This window comes from Bos mutus, chromosome 1 (assembly GCF_027580195.1).
Source record: "Bos mutus isolate GX-2022 chromosome 1, NWIPB_WYAK_1.1, whole genome shotgun sequence".
In the NCBI taxonomy this organism is placed as follows: domain Eukaryota; kingdom Metazoa; phylum Chordata; class Mammalia; order Artiodactyla; family Bovidae; genus Bos; species Bos mutus.
In genome coordinates, this window is record NC_091617.1 from 66,721,353 (window position 1) to 66,740,908 (window position 19,556).

At 36.8% G+C, this 19,556-nt stretch overlaps 1 protein-coding gene across 3 annotated transcripts in view; it reads left to right on the plus strand.

Annotated features, from left to right (window-relative positions):
* The window catches only part of SEC22A (SEC22 homolog A, vesicle trafficking protein), an 85,072-nt gene that overhangs the window by 61,056 nt on the left and 4,460 nt on the right, over window positions 1-19,556 (plus strand). For all 3 annotated transcript variants that reach the window (XM_005893410.2, XM_070370216.1, XM_070370224.1), the window contains one exon: window positions 10,225-10,290. In XM_005893410.2, the coding sequence (XP_005893472.2) occupies window positions 10,225-10,290 (66 nt within the window). The remainder of the gene's footprint in view (window positions 1-10,224; window positions 10,291-19,556) is intronic.

A 19,556-nucleotide genomic window follows, 5' to 3' on the forward strand; every position in this document is an offset into this window, starting at 1 on the left:
GAGAGGAGTGAGGAAACAAAAGAGTACAAAGTTGGGGGAATGTAATCTACAGGTACTTTGTCACTCGTTGGTAGTTTTAAGGTATTTTCCAGCAAATTTTGATCCTCTCACCTAAATGAGAATTACTGCTTTTGGAAATTCACTGGACCAAAAGTAGAGATTCCCATTGTTCCAATTATTGGGGTTTTTACATCTGTATAGAGAGAATGTTCTGGTAAGTGACTGGAACTTGGAGATATGTTTCTTTGTCTTGTTATGAAAATAATGAAGGAGTGCTATGTAGTGTTGGATTCCTGAAAGATGGAATGGACAATAGGCTAACAAATGGAGAAAAATGTGATTGCAGAGAGCACTGTGATAAACTTAGAGCTCTTAGCAGGATGAGTTTAGGCATGCAAACTAGATTAACTTCAACAGTACATCCTTTATAGCTTGAATTAACCTGAAAGAAAATATATACAAAATTAGGGACCTGAGTTCTCTCTCTTTTACTCTTCCCTCAGCATCTCTTTTATCATTGTTTGTGACTTGTGTTGGTTAAAATGTTCTTTTTATTCTCATTAAAGCCACTGAACTTAAGACATACTTCTTAGCCTTTTCTCCTTCATCACTGTACTTTGTGTTCAGAATAATCTCTACAGTTGCTGTAGATTATTTTTGATCAATAAAGTAGATCTTTTTGAGGTGGTCCACTGTGTAGACTTGAGTGCAAAGTCCCGAACATGGGTCTTAAACCTTTATCTGTTCTGAACTTACCTGTATCTAATCACACCCCACTGGTACAGACTTAGTCATATGGCCGCACCTATCTGTAAGAGAAGCTGGACATGAAGCTCAGCAGCCATGCCCCCAGTTAAAATGCAAGGATGCTAAAGAAAAAAAAGACATAGCTATCACAGAACTGGAAATAGTTTTCATTCCAATCCCTAAGAAAGGCAATGCCAGAGAATGCTCAAACTACAGCACAATTGCACTCATCTCACACGCTAGTTGGAGAAGGAAATGGCAACCCACTCTAGTACTCTTGCCTGGGAAATCCCATGGACAGAGGAGCCTGGTAGGCTGCAGTCCATGGGGTCGCTGAGGGTTGGACACAACTGAGTGACTTCACTTTCACTTTTTACTTTCATGCATTGGAGAAGGAAATGGCAACCCACTCCAGTGTTCTTGCCTGGAGAATCCCAAGGACGAGGGAGCCTGGTGGGCTGCCGTCTATGGGGTCGCACAGAGTTGGACATGACTGAAGCAACTTAGCAGCAGCAGATCATAGTAGTAACAGAGGAAGTGCCAAGACAGTACCTAGATTAAGTGGCCTCAGCATTTCTTTAATACTTGATTTAAAAGCAAAGGTTTTATTTGGGGGCCATATTTTTAGATCTAGCTGAAAATGTATAGTGTGTGTCCTGAGTGTGAACAATATATTGATATTAATTTCAAATTTGACTTTTTAAGGCTGTGAATTCTAAATACTCTCCTTAAGTATTAAAACTGATTGCCACATTTATCTTCTAGTATGTAACTTGGTGCCTGAGGCAATTTAAATTTGAGAACCCACAGGAATTAACATTCCTGTGTAGTTAATGTCTTTGAAGGTTCAGCACAAGTTTGTTTCTTCTGGATTAATAACTGATTCTTAGGGTGCAATGCCCAGTACTGAAGTTTTTCTTTGGTATCTAAGTTCAGACTGGGGAGGTTTAGGATGAGTACAGCTCTTTTTCAAGTTGGTAAATTTGATTTGGTGTTCACAGTAACGTGTAAATTAGATTATTTTCGCTCATTTCCATACTTTGTTCTGGGTTTAGACATGTTATTGTGAATTGACACCTCACGAATGCATAAGCTTTTATCACATTGGGCTTACTTTTCCTGTGTGCTTTTAAGGATCAGCCTTGGAACGATGATCTTAATTAGGCTGATGCCAACCAGAAGTAATTCACATGTGGTGCACTAGAAAAAAAAACGAGTATTCTGATACAGAATTGGAAATGCTGACCTAGAAGTCAGAATACCTGGGTCACATTTGCCAATAGCAAACTTTGTGACCTTGGATGGGTTATTTTACCTTCTTGGATCTCATTTTTCTATTTTGCTAGAGGAAAGTTTTAGACTACATAGGCTCAAGGATCACTTCATTACTACGGCTCTGATTCTAAAATTGTTTGTTCAGTTCAGTTCAGTCGCTCAGTCGTGTGCGACTCTTTGCGACCCCAAATTGTTTGTAATGGATACTATAACTAAAAGTCAACTTGCTTTTATTCCTGGAGTTCTTTATTTCCCATAGATTTGTTACTACCTTTTAAACAAATTATGTACCTATTAAAGCTCAATGAAAGTTTTTATTTCTTTAGTAGTATTATATCTATGTTAAGACGCAGTGATTGCTTTCTTAAAAAAAATAAATGCATTTTTCATGTGCTCTGTGCATAAAGAGTTGGAAGGAAAAGTATAAAGAAGAAAAGAAAAATCTCCCAATTTTCTCTTATTTTATTAATATCTACCATATATATACACACATATCATACCATTATGTAACTTTGTGTCCTTTTTTTCACTGAAGTTTAAAAAGTGAATGTTTCTCAATTATTACAGACCTTTAAATAGTATCATTCTAATACATTTTGTGGCTATCATAGGAAGCTTCTGCTTACCTTGACATCCTCATTTTAAAAAATTCTTTCCTTTTATTAGTTATTTCTCAAGCAGTATATTGATATCCTAGCATCCTCTGAAGGTGAATATGATTTTAAAAAATTTGAACTCTTTACTTCAGCCCTTTCTTCCCTGCCCCACCCTTAATCCCATCTCCTGTCCACCCTGCCCCCACTGACTCCCACTTTTGTCTCTCTCTAAACCTCTGCCCCATGTTTCCCCAGCCTGTAGCTATTCATCTGTTTTTCATATGCTTCCTCTCTACTGGCTCTGTTCTCTCAGCTCATAAGTATGTTATAGCCTGCTGATCTTAAAAAAAACAAACAAAACACCCCTAAAAAACTTCTAGATGTATGTTCCCTCCTAATATTTTGAACACATAGACTACACTGTGCCCCTCTTCCCTTACCTCTGTTCTCTTGGTTGACCATGATCCCTTTCTGCCCTTATAATTCTTTCAGTGACCATTAAGTTCACCTGTGTCCTTCGGGTAACCAGATACTGCAGCCGCTCTAGAGGTCTTGTTTTACGTGTCCTGTCTTATCACACATGTTGTTCAGTGCTTGCTTTTGAAAATAATTCATTGTTTAAATTCAAAAATAATGTTTATTTTAGAAAACTTAGAACCAAATAAAATAGATCACTGTTAATAGTTTCATGGTTTACTTTATTCTTGACATAATCTCATCCCTTCATTTCCATGAAACAATTTTTCCTATTGTATCTTTTTTCCTTTCTCTTCTTGTTGTTCAGTTTATTTGGTAAATTTTGTCCTCCACCTGTCCTTTAAATTGTAGGGTTTGTGTCATGTGCTTGGCTTTATATTCTTTTAAGTCTACATCTTCTTGGATATTTTCATAATGACTTTTTAAAAAGTTAATGTGTGTATATTTACAGACATCAATAGTCATGCATACACAAGTAAAATATGTACATGGTAAATTTCAAGCCTGTAATTTTCATAATAGGCAATTCTCTTCCCATTTCTCCTCCCCAGAGTCAACCACTGGTGTATCCTTCTAGAGAGACTATGTGCATATGTTAGTGAAATGAAGTGAAAGTTGCCCAGTTGTGTCTGACTCTTTGCAACCCCATGGACTATACAGTCCGTGGAGTTCTCTAGGCCAGAATACTGGAGTGGGTAGCCGTTCCCTTCTCCAGGGGATCTTCCCAACCCAGGAATTGAACCCAGGTCTCCTGCATTGCAGGTGGATTCTTTACCAGTGAGCCACCAGGGGAGCCCATATATGTTAATACGTATGTATAGATTTACTTATATATTCTTTTAAAATTATTCCTTTGTAAATGTCAGTGTATTATTCATATTTATTTGAATCTTTTTCCATCTAACTATGTAAATCATTTCATGGCAGTATATAGAGATTCTTGTTAGTGACTGAAAAGCATTTTTTTTTTCATTTGTATCCCTGTTTCCCCCACCACACACCATTTTATTTTGAAAGAATTCAGACTTACAGAAAGGTTTTAAAAAGCAATACAATTAACAGCTACCAAACCATTCAATGCCACAGTAATCCAAGTCTGTGCCCCAACCAGTAATGCTGACGAAGCTGGAGTTGAACGGTTCTATGAAGACTTACAACTAACACCCAGAAAAGATGTCCTTTTCATTATAGGGGACTGGAATGCAAAAGTAGGAAGTCAAGAAACACCTGGAGTAACAGGCAAATTTGGCCTTGGAATACAGAATGAAGCAGGGCAAAGGCTAACAGAGTTTTGACAAGAGAATGCACTTGTCATAGCAAACACCCTCTTCCAACAGCGAAAGAGAAGACTACCATGGACATCAGCAGATGGTCAATATAGAAATCATATTGATTATATTCTTTTCAGCCAAAGATGTAGAATCTATACAGTCAGCAAAAACAAGACCGGGAACTGACTGTGGCTCAGATCATGAACTTCTTATTGCCAAATTCAGACTTAAATTGAAGAAAGTAAGGAAAACCACTAGGCCATTCAGGTATGACCTAAATCAAATGCCTTACAATTATACAGTGGAAGTGACAAATAGATTCAAGGGTTTAGATCTGATAGACAGTGCCTGAAGAACTATGGATGGAGGTTCATGACATTGTACAAGAGGCAGTGATCAAGACCATCTCCAAGAAAAAGAAATGCAAAAAGGCAAAATGGTTGCATGAGGAGGCCTTACAAATAGCTGAGAAAAGAAGAGAAGCTAAAGGCAAAGGAGAAAACGAAAGATATACCCATTCGAATGTGGAGTTCCAATGAATAGCAAGGAGAGATAAGTGATCAATGCAAAGAAATAGAGGAAAACAATAGAATGGGAAAGACTAGAGATTTCTTAAGAAAATTAGAGATACCAGGGAAAATTTTCATGCAAAGAAGGGCACAATAAAGGAAAGAAATGTTACGGACCTAACATAGGCAAAAGATATTAAGAAGAGGTGGCAAGAATACACAGAAGAATTATACAAAAAAGATCTTCATGACCCAGATAACCACGATGGTGTGATCACTCACCTATAGCCAGACTTCCTGGAATGCAAAGTCAAGTGGGCCTTAGGAAGCATCACTACGAACAAAGCTAGTGGAGATGTTGGAATTCCAGCTGAGCTATTTCAAATCCTAAAAGATGATGCTGTGAAAGTGCTGCACTCAATATGCCAGCAAATTTGGAAAACTCAGCAGTGGCCCCAGGACTGGAAAAGGTCAGTTTTCATTCCAATCCCAAAGAAAGGCAATGCCAAAGAATGTTCAAGCTACCCCACAATTGCCCTCATCTCACACACTAGCCAAGTAATGCTCAAAATCCTCCAAGCCAGGCTTCAGTAGTACGTGAACCATGAACTTCCAGATGTTCAAGCTGGTTTTAGAAAAGGCAGAGGAACCAGAGATGTAATTGCCAACATATGTTGGATCATTGAAAAAGCCAGAGAGTTCCAGAAAAACATCTATTTCTGCTTTATTGACTTTGCCAAAGCCTTTGACTGTGTGGATCACAACAAACTGTGGAAAATTCTTAAAGGGATGGAATATGCCTCCTGAGAAATCTGTATGCAAGTCAAGAAGCAACAGTTAGAACTGGACATGGAACAACAGATTGGTTCCAAATCAGGAAAGGAGTATGTCAAGGCTGTATATTGTCACCCTGCTTATTTAACTTATATGTAGAGTACATCATGAGAAATGCCGGGCTGGATGAAGCATAAGCTGGAATCAAGATTACTGTGAAAAATATCAATAACCTCAGATATGCAGATGACACCACCCTTATGGCAGAAAGCAAAAAAGAACTAAAGAGCCTCTTGATGAAAGTGAAAGAGGAGAGTGAAAATGTTGGCTTAAAGCTCAACATTCAGAAAACTAAGATCATGGCATCTGGTCCCATCACTTCATGGCAAATAGATGAGGAAACAGTTGAAACAGTGAGAGACTTTATTTTTGGGGGCTCCAAAAATTTGGGGGGGCTCACTGCAGATGGTGACTGCAGTCATGAAATTAAAAGACACTTGCTCCTTGGAAGGAAAGCTATGAAATTAAAAGACACTTACTCCTTGGAAGAAAAGCTATGATCAACCTAGACAGCATATTAAAAAGCAAAGACATTACTTTGCCAACAAAGATCTATCTAGTCAAAGCTACGGTTTTTCCAGTAGTCATGTATGGATGTGAGAGTTGGACTATATAGAAAGCTGAGCACTGAAGAATTGATGCTTTTAAACTGTGGTGTTGAAGACTCTTGAGCCTTCCTTGGACAGCAAGCAGATCCAACCAGTCCATCCTAAAGGAAATCAGTCCTGAATATTCATTGGAAGGACTGGTGCTAAAGCTGAAGCTCCAACACTTTGGCTCCAATACTTTACCTGATGTGAAGTACTGACTCGTTGGAAGAGTCCCTGATGCTGTGAAAGATTGAAAGCGGGAGAAGAAGGGGACGACAGAGGATTAGATAGTTGGATGGAATCACCGACTTGATGGACATGAATTTGAGTAAGCTCCGGAAGTTGTTGATGGACAGGGAAGCTTGGCATGCTGCAGTCCATGGGGTTACAAAGATTCAGACATGACTGAGTGACTGAACTGAACTGTTACGTACCTGCCATTCTTTCTTCCTTTCTCTCTTTATTTTCTTTTTTTCTGAATCATTGGAAAGTAAAATTGTCAGTATTATGACAGATGTATTCCAAAATTATTCAATATGTCTGTCTTTAGGACTAGAACATTCTCCTGCATAATCACAATACCTTTATTAAACCAAAGAAACTGAAGACCAATGCTGCTGCTGCTGCTAAGTCACTTCAGTCGTGTCCGACTCTGTGCAACCCCATAGATGGCAGCCCACTAGGCTCCTCTGTCCCTGGGATTCTCCAGGCAAGAATACTGGAGTGGGTTGCCATTTCCTTCTCCAATGCGTCAAAGTGAAAAGTGAAAGTGAAGTCGCTCAGTCGTGTCTGACTCTTCGCAACCCCATGGACTGCAGCCCACTAGGCTCCTCTGTCCCTGGGATTCTCCAGGCAAGAATACTGGAGTGGGTTGCCATTTCCTTCTCCAGTGCGTGAAAGTGAAGTCGCTCAGTCGTGTCTGACTCTTCGCAACCCCATGGACTGCAGCCTACCAGGCTCCTCCGCCCATGGGATTTTCCAGGCCAGAGTACTGGAGTGGGGTGCCATTGCCTTCTCCAGAAGACCAATGCAGTATTAGCTAATAATAAAATCTATTTTTAGATTTCACAATTCATATTTGACCCCAAATATCCTTTATATTTATATTTTTTCCTCTCTACAGTCTATCAGCCAGTCAAGAAATATATTTTGCATTTCGTTGTCATACTCCTTTATTTCATTTAACTACTATTTAAATATTTGACTACTAAACTAGATCTCTAGGTTAAACTCTTCCCTGAAGCTGACTTAAATGGCTACTAAACTTATTTTTTGAATATCTCATGAGCAACTCCAAAATACCTGAGTCCAGAATGAACTCATTTTTTCTTCCCTCAAGCCCATTTTTCCTCCTATATTCCCAGCTTAGTGTTTGTGCATGCTTAGTCTCTCAGTCGTGTCCGAGTTTTTGTGACTCCATGGACTGTAGCCCGCCAGGCTCCTCTGTCCATGGGGATTCTCCAGGCAAGAATACTGGAGTGGGTTGCTACGCCCTCCTCCAGGGGATCTTCCCAACCCAGGAATCGAACCCAGGTCTCCCACATTGCAGCACCTGAACCACCAGGAAAGGCCAACTTAGTGTATGGTATCATTCAAATGTTGCCTAAATAGGAGACCTTGGAGTCATCCTATCCTCTTAAAACTGTACAAGCTACTCCGTTTGCCTGGAATTCTTGTCCTACCTTGCCTACTGGTTTATCCTTCAAGATGCAAATTAAGCTTTACTTTCTGTGACAAACCTTCCCTGATCCTTTTTTTCTCCAGAATTAAATGTGTCTCCAGTAGGCTCCCTTAGTACCCTATACATACACCTATCCCATCAGTTACCACTTTGGATGTAAATTGTTACTTTCTATATTTGCCTTCCTGATTAGAGTTGAGCTTCCTCATTTTGTGTTGACTTGTTTTCTGTCCTTGGTTGTATAACACAGTACTTGGGCCATCTGTGTTTAATGAATGACTATTTTTTGAAAGAAGAATATGTTTATAAATATTCTCTTTACTAAGTGGAAATAAAGATTTTCCAAAGCACAACTCAATTTGGCATTCATTTGTTGAATTCCCACTTTGTGCACAGTTTCTTGCAAGTAGTAAGATTCATTTTCTTTCTTGAAGGAAGGTTAGGATCTCAGTGAGAAAACAAGGCTAGCACATTAGAGATTTAAACAATATTGAAAGGTAATCCTAATTATCTGATAAATGATGCATATAGTAACCTTTGAGAAGGAGAAATTAGTGAATGTTTTTGAATACTTACTGTGTCCATTACTGTTCTTTGTGTTTCCAAATATTATTGATATTTCATTGACTCTGTACAACTTTTATTTTCAAAAAAGGGAATTGGAGTTAAATATTAATAATAGTCCATGGTCATACAGCTAGCTAATAAATAAAGATTTGAACCCAGTTCTGATCTACTCCAGAAACATGCTGTTAAGTGTTCCAAAGGCAATTAAGAGAGTTATAAAGTGATAGTGTAAATTTAGGGAAAATATAATATTCGATTTTAAGACAATAATGAAATTATTGTATAGCCCCACAGTTAAAGGTTATGTAATCATTAGAAATTAAATGGTTGAGAAATATTTAGTATCTTAAGAACATGTTTTATGATATAGTGTGAAGTACTAAAAAATACATAAAAGTATGATTCCATTTTTTCAAAGTACATATATTTTTGTACAGAAAGGATTAGAAGGAAGTACGTAAATGGTTAGCAGTAATTCTCCCAAAATTGTGATATTATGTACTATGTGAGTTTCTTCTTTGTAACATTTTGTTTCAGGTTCTCTACAATGAACATGAACTTTTATAATCAAAAAAGATCATTGAAAGGACAGAAGAAAAAACAATCAAGCAGAACTTATTTAAAAGTCTTAGAATTATTAAAGTAGAAGGGCTTTTTCTTGACCTTCCTTGTCTCTGGTATAGAACTGGTCTAACCATCCCAGACAGATTAATGGTTTCTATTTTAAGATCCTCTCACTAGGATAAGCCATTTTCTCTCTGCCTTACAGGCACTTCTGTTGCCCAATAGCAAATGGAAAAGGAATTGTTCGCTTTATGTTATTTCAAAAACTCATGGTCATGAGAGACACTCCCATGTCTTCTGAAAATTTTTATTGTATAGAGAGATTTTTTTTTTTTCTAAAATAAGGGCCAAATTTAATGTTTCTACCTAGAAGAAAAGAAATTTGATGCTCCTGCTTGGGCTTTATGTTCTACTCCATCAAAAGACATGAGAAATACAGATATTTAAAAGGAACCAAAGAGGAGTAGAAAAAAATGGGTTTTTACGTGTCTCTATTAGTTTTCTTTTAAAAGAAATACTCTTATGCATAATCTATCTCTGTTTTTCCTCTGAGTGATTTTAACATAATACATGTCACTGAATTTCCTCATTGGGATTTAGCACACTCTAGTGGACAGTAGCTTTTCAATTTTAGTTGTCTTTTTTAAAAAATTTTAATCATGTCAAATGACTTCGTTGGACAGTTCGGTGATGTGCTAGTTCTAGATGTAAACTATCAGTATTTATTTGAGTCAAATAGTAATCCCAATAAGCAGGCCTAGCTTTATAGGCTGCTGGGGTATTGTATATTTTCATATGGTTTCTTTAGTGGAAAGTAGAGACACGTTTAATGTTACGCGGAAACTTGTTTCCATTGGCTTTCATCTTCTCTTGGGTAAGATATAATTGATGGGGAAGCCCAGACCTCGAAGAACACTGGTAGTCTTCCCCTACCTCACACTCTCAGGTTCTTATGATGTGTTTTATGTTTCTCTTTTAGGACTCTTGAGTATTTTTATATTCCACTTTTGAAAATTTTGACCATTTGTGCATAAAGGTCATATCCTATTCCAGTGGATTGTTTTTGGAAATGGGCTTCCACAGAAAGAATAACTTTTTATTTTATTTTTGCAGAGTGATGGTGAGGACTTAAATTACATTGTTGCATTTTTTCTTGGAACAGCAGCCTGCCTTTACCAGGTAGGTTCTCTCTCATTTTTAAGAAATACCTTCCTGTTATTGCTCACTTCAGGTGTCATTTCTAATTAACTTCTTGGGCGCTTTAAATAAGATAATGTCTGAGTTCTTTGCCTCGTTTTTCAGTTTGAGCCTCTATTAGCTTTGTGACCCTTTTGAATGAACATAGATCCCAGTGAATTCAGTGTTAGCGCTCTTCCTGTGCTGGGGCTTCATTGGCAGCAGGTCATCAGCCTGTGGCAGTAAAGGCTACTTCTAGATATTCTGGTGACTTATTATTCTACTTGCAGCCTCTGCTTCTACTCCAGGTTGAGGATTTTGTATTTTTGAGGTCTGTGAAGAGGGAACAGCAAAAGCGGGATTTTAGGATATTTAATTTAGCAATGATGAATAGGGCAGATTGTCAGAGCAGAGAGACTACAAGTAATGATATTAGTTTTGAGGCAGAAGGTAATGAAAGCCTAAACTATGGTAATGGCAGTGAAAGTGAAAGTGGCTCAGTTGTTTCCAGCTCTTTGCAACCACATGGACTACACAGTCCATGGAATTCTCCAGGCCAGAATACTGGAGTGGGTAGCCTACCCCTTCTCTAAGTAATGGCAGTAGGGATAGGAAAAGAAAGGACGCTGAGAAGGAAGACTCCCTGAGATTCGAAGACCAGGTAGATCTGAGACTTCAGGAGAGAGGAGGTTTTGTACCTGAATCATAGGGAGATACATACTCTTATTTCCAAGACCAGAGGAGGCACAGATGTGTTAGAGAAGGGAGATTTAACCATGCTGATTACCCAGATTCAAGTGTTTTTGTTGAAACATGTTAGAGCAAGCAAGGCCTTTTGACTTAACACTTATAGGTGTCACATTTCTCTGTCTTGCATAGAAAAATGTTAGATTCAGTCCTGCAAATAAAAGGGTACCTAAAACTCAGAAGAAATCTTTAGGGAAATATATTAAATATATGCGTTTGACTTTTATGTGAAGACATTAGAAATTTTAGTTTCAGTGGCCCCATTTTTTAAATTCCCCTAGTTTTTCTTAATCATTTATATTAGCTTTAGAAATTGTTTTTCTGTCAAATTTGACAGATTGAGTTATAATGAATGACATTTCATGCAGGAGATATGAAAGCTTGTCTTCATTGATGTCACAAGTATTTTAATTTTATGAAATATTCTTGTGCAGATTTCGTTCTTTAATCTCTACAGGCTATCACAGAGGGTATATTATCCTCACTTTTTTGAAAAAGAGAAATCTGAAGCAGTTTCAGTACTATCCTGAGATCACATAGCCAGCAAGTGGTAGAGTCAGAACTGAACTGGGTCTTCAGATTTTAAATGTCATATTCATTCCACTATATCATGCTATCTCTAAGCAAAATTCCTATATTTGCATAACTTTTATAATGCTGTAAGTGTATAATTTAATAACATATGCACTATTTCATATTCTAAAACAATGTGAGGTAAATATTAACTTTAAAATAGTCTCATGAATGATTATCCTTATAAAATATACTTTTAGCTGTTTTACCTTAATGAAATAATTTTAAATGCTAATAATAATGCAAAAATGTGTTGAGCTCTTCCTTTGTGGTAAGCCCTTTACATTCCTTATGCCATTTGATCCTCAAAGAAAGCCCCACACTAATCCTATTATTATCACCATTTTTCACAGCAGCCTAGACCGTTCTTAGAGTCAGTCAGTGACTTGAAGCTAAGTGATCTTAGAACCAGTGCTCTTGCCAAGGATAGGCATACCTCTGTAACTTTCTCAGAACAGATGAAAGTATTGATAGTTTTAAGAGTAGCCTCATGATGGAGCAATGTCACCCAGGTCTTCTTTTAACTTGAGAAGTAAACAGATAAATACTTTAAAAAAGAAAATTAAAAAAACAATGTCCTTCATATTGACAGGCTTGAAACTGAATGCTTTCCAAATATGATTAGCATATTCCTATAATTTCCCCATAGGAAGAATTAAGTAGCTTTTACCATGTGATATGCTGTATCTCCAATTTCAGGATATTTTTTAATCTCCTTTAGATCAGACCTCAAAGACTGCTACTGCATGGTTTGTTGCCTTTTCCTCCAGGCTCTGGATACTTACAGAATCACAGGGTTCAGTCAGATAGAGATCATCTTGATATGGAACATTTACAATAGGAAATCTGGGAATTCCCTGGCAGTTCAGTGGTTAGAACTCCATGCTTCCACAGCAGAGGGCATGGACTCAATTCCTGATCTGGGCACTAACATCCTGCAAGCTGCATTGCATGACCAAAAACATAAAGTAGGAAATCAGAAGAAACTAGAGATTGTGCTTTTCCTTCTGTTTTATTTTGGAAACCTTTAGACTTATAGAAAAGTTGAGAAACTGGTACACCTAGAATCACCAGTTGTTAACATTTCACAACATTTGCTTTAATCTCATTCTTTTTTTGTATGTTTTTGTATATGGGGTATATGCTCATTGTTTACAATGTAAGTTGCAGATAAAATGAATATGTGAAGTTGTTTTTCTTATTAGACTCTTTATTTTGAGATAATTAAACTCACTTGGAGTCATAAAGCGTGCTTACGTAACATTTATCCATTTCCCCGCAATGTAACCACCTTGGAAAGCTATAATACAACATCACAGTGCATATTGATGCTGTCAAGTATATAACAGTCCTTACCATAAAGACTCCTCATGTTGCCCTTTATAGTTCCCTCCTGCCCCAGCCCCAACCCCTCTTTAATCTCTGGCAACCACTCCTGTGTTCTCCATTAATATAATTTTCTCATTTTGAATGTGTTATATGAATGGACCCACATAGTATATATAACCTTTTGTGGTTGGCATTTTTTATTCAGCATAATATTCTGAAGGCTTATCCGTGCATGTGTCAGTGGTTTGTTCCTTTTTATTGCTGAATTGTATTCCATGGTATGGCTGTACCACAGTTTGTTTGATCTTTCACTCATTTAAAGGACATCTGAATTGTTTCTAGTTTTTGGCTATTATAAATAAAGGTGCTATAAACTTTCATGGTTGGGATTTTGTGTGAAAAAATTCTTCATTTCTCTGAGCTCAGTGCCCAGGAGGACAATTACTGGCCGTGGTAGTTGCATGCTTATTAAGAAACAAACAGTTTTCCAGAGTAGTGTACCATTTTACATTCAGCACTGTGTGAATGACCTAGTTTCTCTGCATCCTTGTCAGCGTTTGGTGTTGTCTGTATTTTTTTTTTTTTAGCCATTCTGATAAATGTGTAGTGATAATCTCATTGTGGTTTTAATTTTCATTTTCCTAGGGGCTAATGATGTTGAAAATAGTTTCATGTTTGCCACCTATGTATCATCTTGGGTGAAATGTCTGTTCATGTCTTTCGCCTATTTTCTAATGGGATTGTTGTCTTTTACTGTTGAGTTTGAGAGTTCTTTATATATTTTAGATATTAGTCCTTTGTCAGATATGTAGCAAATATCTTCTCCCAGTCTTTGCTTATCTTTTCATCCTCTTAAGAGTCTTTTGTAGTTCAAGTATTTTAAATTTTTATGAAGTTTAATTTATCAGTTTTTCCTTTTTTTCCCTCTACTGAATTGCTTTTGCATTGAAAAAATCTGTTGGGCATGTTTATGTGGATCTGTTTCTGGAGCCTCTATTCTGTTCTGTTGATCTATGTGTCTGTTCCTCTGCCAGTACCATACAGTTTTGATTACTTCTGCTATTAGTAAGTCTTTAAAAAAAAAAAAAAAAAGATTATTTTTATTTTTTGGCTGTGGTGGGTCTTTGTTGCTGCACATGGGCTTTCTCTAGTTACCGCGAGCAGGGGCTGCTCTTCACTGGTGTGTGGGCTTCTCACTATGATGGCTTCTGTTGTTGCAGAGCACAGGCTCTAGGTGTACAGACTTCAGTAGCTGTAGCACGTGGGCTCGGTAGTCGTGGCACACAGGCTTAGTTGCTCCAGAGCATGTGGGATCTTCCTGGGCCAGGGATTGAACCAGTGTCCCCTGCATTGCAAGGTGGATTCTTAACCACTGGACCACCAGGAAAACCCTAATAAGTCTTACAATTTTCTTAATAGTTGTAGAGCTATCCACATAATTGTTTACAATGGATGGTTTGCATTTTATGAGGAAATTGTCCATTTCACTTAAGTTATCAAATTTGTGTGTTGGATGGTTGTGGTATTCCCTTACTATCCTTTTGATGTCTATAGGATATGTAGTGATATTTCTTATTTCAGTCCTCATATTGATCATTTGTATCTTCTCTTTTCTTGATCATTCTTATTAATTTCATTGATCTTCTCACAGAGCCTGTTCCTTGTTTTATTGTTTTTTTTTCCTATTTTCTATTTTATTGATTTCTGCACTACCTCCTTGGTTTCTTTCCTCATGTTTGCTCTGGGTTTATTTGACTCTTCTTTTCCAGGGTTCTTGAGGTGAGAGCTTAGATGATTTGATTTGAGAATTTTCTCTTTTTTAATGTGTACATTTAATATTACAGATTTCCCTCTTAGTACTTCTTTAGTTCTATTCCATACTTTGAGATGTTGTATTTTCATTTAATTCAGTGTATTTAAAATTTTTTTCCTTGCAGTTTCCTCTTTGGCCTGTGGATTATTTAGAGTTGTGTTGCTTAGTTTCCAGGTGTTTGGATATTTTCATTTTCTTTCCATTATTGTAGTTTGATTCCATTGTAGTTTGATAACATAGTCTGTGTGATTTCAGTTATTTTACATTTGTTGAGGTTTGTTCTGTGGCCCAGAATATGTTTTGTCTTGGTATATATTTCATGGGCACTTGAATAGAATGTGTATTCTGTTGTTGTTAAGTGAGTGTTCTGTAAATGTTGATTAGCTTCTGTTGGTTGATAGTGTTGCTCAGTTTTTATATGTCTTTGCTGATTTTTCTGGCTAGTTCTATCAATTGCTGGGCTTCCCAGGTGGCACCAGTGGTAAAGAATCCACCTGCCAATGCAGGAGACATAAGAGATGCGGATTTGATCCCTGGTTCAAGAAGATCCCTGGAGGAGGAAATGGCAACCCATTCCAGTATCTTTGCCTAGAGAATCCCATGGACAGAGGAGCCTGGTGGGCTGTATGGGATCCATGGGGTCCATGGGGTCACAAAGAGCTGGACATGCCTGAAGCGACTTAGTATACATGCACACTCAGAGGAGTATTGAAATTTTCAACTATAGTTGTGTATTTGTGTATTTCTTATTTGAGTTCTATCAGTTTTTGCATCTCTGTTGTTTGGTTCATACACATTTAGGATTGCTCCATCTTCTTAATTGATTGATCCGTTTATCATTATATCCCTCTCTGTCCCTGGTTATTTTTGCTTTCTTTGAAATATTTTTACTTATTCATTTTTATTTTTTGGTCACACTTTCTGTTTCTTAGTTTCTCGACCAGGGATGCAACTTGTGCACCCTGCAGTAGAAATGTGGAGTCTGGACCACCCGGAAAGTCCCAAAATATTTTTATATTTATCTAATAGTAGGATAGCCACTCATGCTTACCTTTGGTTAGTGTTTGCATGCTACATCTTTTTCAATCCTTTTACTTTAAACTTGCCTGTATCATTTGAAGTGAGTTTCTAGTAGATAACATAGAGTTTGTTATGTTTTTTTAATACATCCTGCCAATCTCTATCTTTTAATTGCTATATTTAAGCCATTTATATCCAATGTAGCTATTGACATGTTAAGGCTTTTGTCTGCCTTCTTATATTTTGTTTTCAGCTTTTTCATTTTTATGTTTTATTGTTTGTGTCTTCCTGTAGATTACTTGAACATTTTTTTTAGAACTCCATTTTGTTTTATCTATAATGTTTTTGAATGTATTTCTTTGGATGACTTTTTAAATATTGCTCTAAGGTACTACATTTTACTTACTCAGTTTACTGGTGTCATCATTTTACTAGTTCAGGTGAAGCATAGAAATTGTAACTCTTTATATCTCTTTGTCCTCCTCTATTTATAATTGTCTTAAATATTTCCTCTACATATATTTAGAAACATATCAGACCCTGTTACAATTTTTACTTCAATCATCAAACATAATTTAGAAAATTCTTAAAAAGGCAAAGCTAGTCATTAACATGTATTTTTGCTGTATTCCTTTTCTATCCAGTGTTCCAAGGTTCCTTTTTTTTTGGTTTCCTTTCTGTCTAGAGAACTTCATTTAGCCATTCCTTTAGAGTATATTTGTAGGTGATGAATTCTCTTCGTCTTCTGTCATCTGCTGCCGCTGCTGCTAAGTTGCTTCAGTTGTGTCCGACTCTGTGCGACCCCATAGACGGCAGCCCACCAGGCTCCGCCGTCCCTGGGATTCTCCAGGCAAGAACACTAGAGTGGGTTCTGTCATCTGAGAATGTCTTTATTTTTCCTTCATTCCTAAAGGATATTTTTGTTGGATATAGGATTCTGGATTGATAGCTAATTTTCTTTCAACACTTGAAAAACGTTGTTCCACTCTTATCTGAACTTCATAGCTTCTGATGAGAAATCCATTGCCTTTTTAATGCCAAGTGGAGGTGAATTTCTGCAGTCCTTCTTAGTCTCTAGTGATACACCATGGGGTGGGGTTGAGGGACTCCTACCATCCAGTGGAAATCAAAGTTCTGGCTTCCCACTTGCCTTCTCTGAAGCCCTGGAGAGTTAGAACATTAGCATTAGAGCCTTAGAGCATGATAGGCTCCCCACATAGGCTTTGATGGGGTGAATGTGGGTGGTCACAGTTTGTGTGTGTGTATGTTTGGCTTTTTGGTTTGTTTTGGTTTGGTTCTGGTGGTATTTGGCTGTAGAAGAATAGTTGTTGTGTACAAGTTTCTGTAGTGGAAAATCGCATCACTCTTGGTCTTTTGGCTAGAGAAAGCAAAATTTTATTGAGTTTTGTTTGTTTTGTTGGTGTGCGTCCAGTGGTTTTCTACTTGTCAGCTTCTTCAGCTCCAAGTGTGGGGTATATGAGGCAAAACAAACAAACAAACTTAGGTAATTTACCAATGTGTCATTCCTTGAGACTTAAGGTCCTTAGCCTGTCTTCCTTCTTCTCTTTATCATCCAGAGTCATCTGATACTTGTTTGATATATCATGTCCAGGGTTTTTAGTTGTATCTAGTGGAAAGAATAGAGGAAAGTGCATCGACTCCATCTTCCCAGAAGCAGAGGTTCCTGCAGTTTTTTTTTTTTAAAGTAAGTTACAAACATCAAGATATTTCACCTCTGGAAACTTTAGCATGTGTCTTTTGAGACCAGAGACATCGTTCTGTTGTACATAGCCATGATACCTTTATCACACCCAAGAAATTTAACGTTGATACAATATTACCTAACATAGGATTCATATTCAGATTATGTTGTCTCCAAAATGTTTTCTATAGCTCTTTTCCTCTGATTTCAAATTGTGCATTGTGTTTGGTTGTTGTGTATCTTTTAACCTACAATGCCATCTCCTGGCCTTTTTGTTGTTCTATTTTGTTTTGGTCTTTCATAACCCTGACATTTTTTAACAGTCCAGGCAAATACCTTATAGAATGCCCCATAATCTAGATGTGTCTCTTGTGATTAGATTCAGGTTAGTTATTTTGGTGACCATACTATGTAGTATAGTATTCTGTATACCTCTAATTTCATAAGTCAAGAGGCATGTAATAAATTTGATCATTTGATTAAGTGATGCCTAACAGATATCTCCATTGCAAAATTATCTTTTTCCTCTTTGTAATTAATAAGTAATCTGTGGGGTACAGACCATTATCTTTAAAGCCTTTGAAAACCACAAATTAAATATTTATTTAAAAAAAATACGAGGTACTCTAGCTCTTCTTCATAGTAGAATTTCCAGTTAATAAATGTAGAGAATGATGGAAATTGAAAGCGACTGTTTGGCAAACACCTGTGGCAGGCAGGAATCATCAATAGATACTAAAATTAGTGGGCAAAATATGATGGGATAGAAATCTACATAATCTCAAAGTATCCTCCTACAGGATACTGATTACAAGGAGAAAAATAGTAACTAGTGGAGAAACCTGTTGGATACCACCTTACCAAAAGATCAAAGTTAATAAGTAATTTGACACATCACACATTACCTCTTTGGTATTCTTCTTTCCAAAATTGGATATCCTCTATTCAATTTTGAGACAATATCAGGTGAACCAAAATTAAGGGCCATTTTACAAAATAACTTATCAGTATTCTTTAAACTGTTAAGGTCATGGAAAACAAAGAAAGACTTGAGCTGTTAAAGATTCAAGGAGACCTGACAACTAAATGAAATATGGAGTCCTGGGCTGGATTCTGGACCAGGAAAAGGGTCTTATGGGACAGCTAGCAAAACTCAAGTGAAGTCTTTAGGTTACTTAATAGTATTAAAATCAATGTTAATTTCTTGTTTTGATGATTATACTGTGGTTATATGACGATAACATTTGGTTGGGGTAAAAAGCTTTTGCAACTTTTCTGACATTTAAAATTATTTCAAAAGAAAATTTATATTTGTTTTTCAACTTTTTAAATTCAAAACACTCCAATAAAATAAATTTTTCCAATTAAATTTTGCTTGGATAGCAAACACAGTCCTGATTTGTGTAAGAACTAAACACATTAAGCAGAACATCACATTCTTTCTGTATTGTCACAAACACTCTAATGTTCTTCTGGTTCTGAAGTCTGGATATAATGTCACACAGAGACCTGCACCTCTTTCCTAAGACTTTGTGATCATATGTAATTCCTATATATCCCAGACTTGGAAAGCAGTTCATTGATTCAACAGATTTTTATTGTGCACTTATTATATACATACCAGGCACTGTTTGGGGCAATGGAGAAAAGTGAGTGAATAAGGCAGTTAAAAACCTCTCCCTCATGAAACTTGGATTTCATTGGAAGACTACAGATGACAAATAAAATAAGCATATTTTTGAAGTATGTTAATAAATGTAATATAGAGAAAAATAAAGGCAGAAAGGTGAATGCCAGGGTTTAGGTGCAGGGGAGTACTTTATCTTCTAAATCACCACTCATTGTGTCCTGTGTCCCATTTTTAAAAATCTTTTCTAGAACATAACTACTTGATTGTATATATATAAATACATATATATACTTATATATAAACTTTATAATCTGTCTTCTAGTAGAAGGTAAGCTCCATCTGAGTGAGGTCTTTGTTTACTTAAAACCAAAGAACAATGCTAAACAGATAAATAAATTTCCATTGAATAAATTCTCCCTCAAGTGTTCTCTCAGGTCCTAGTTTAGCCCCTTGCA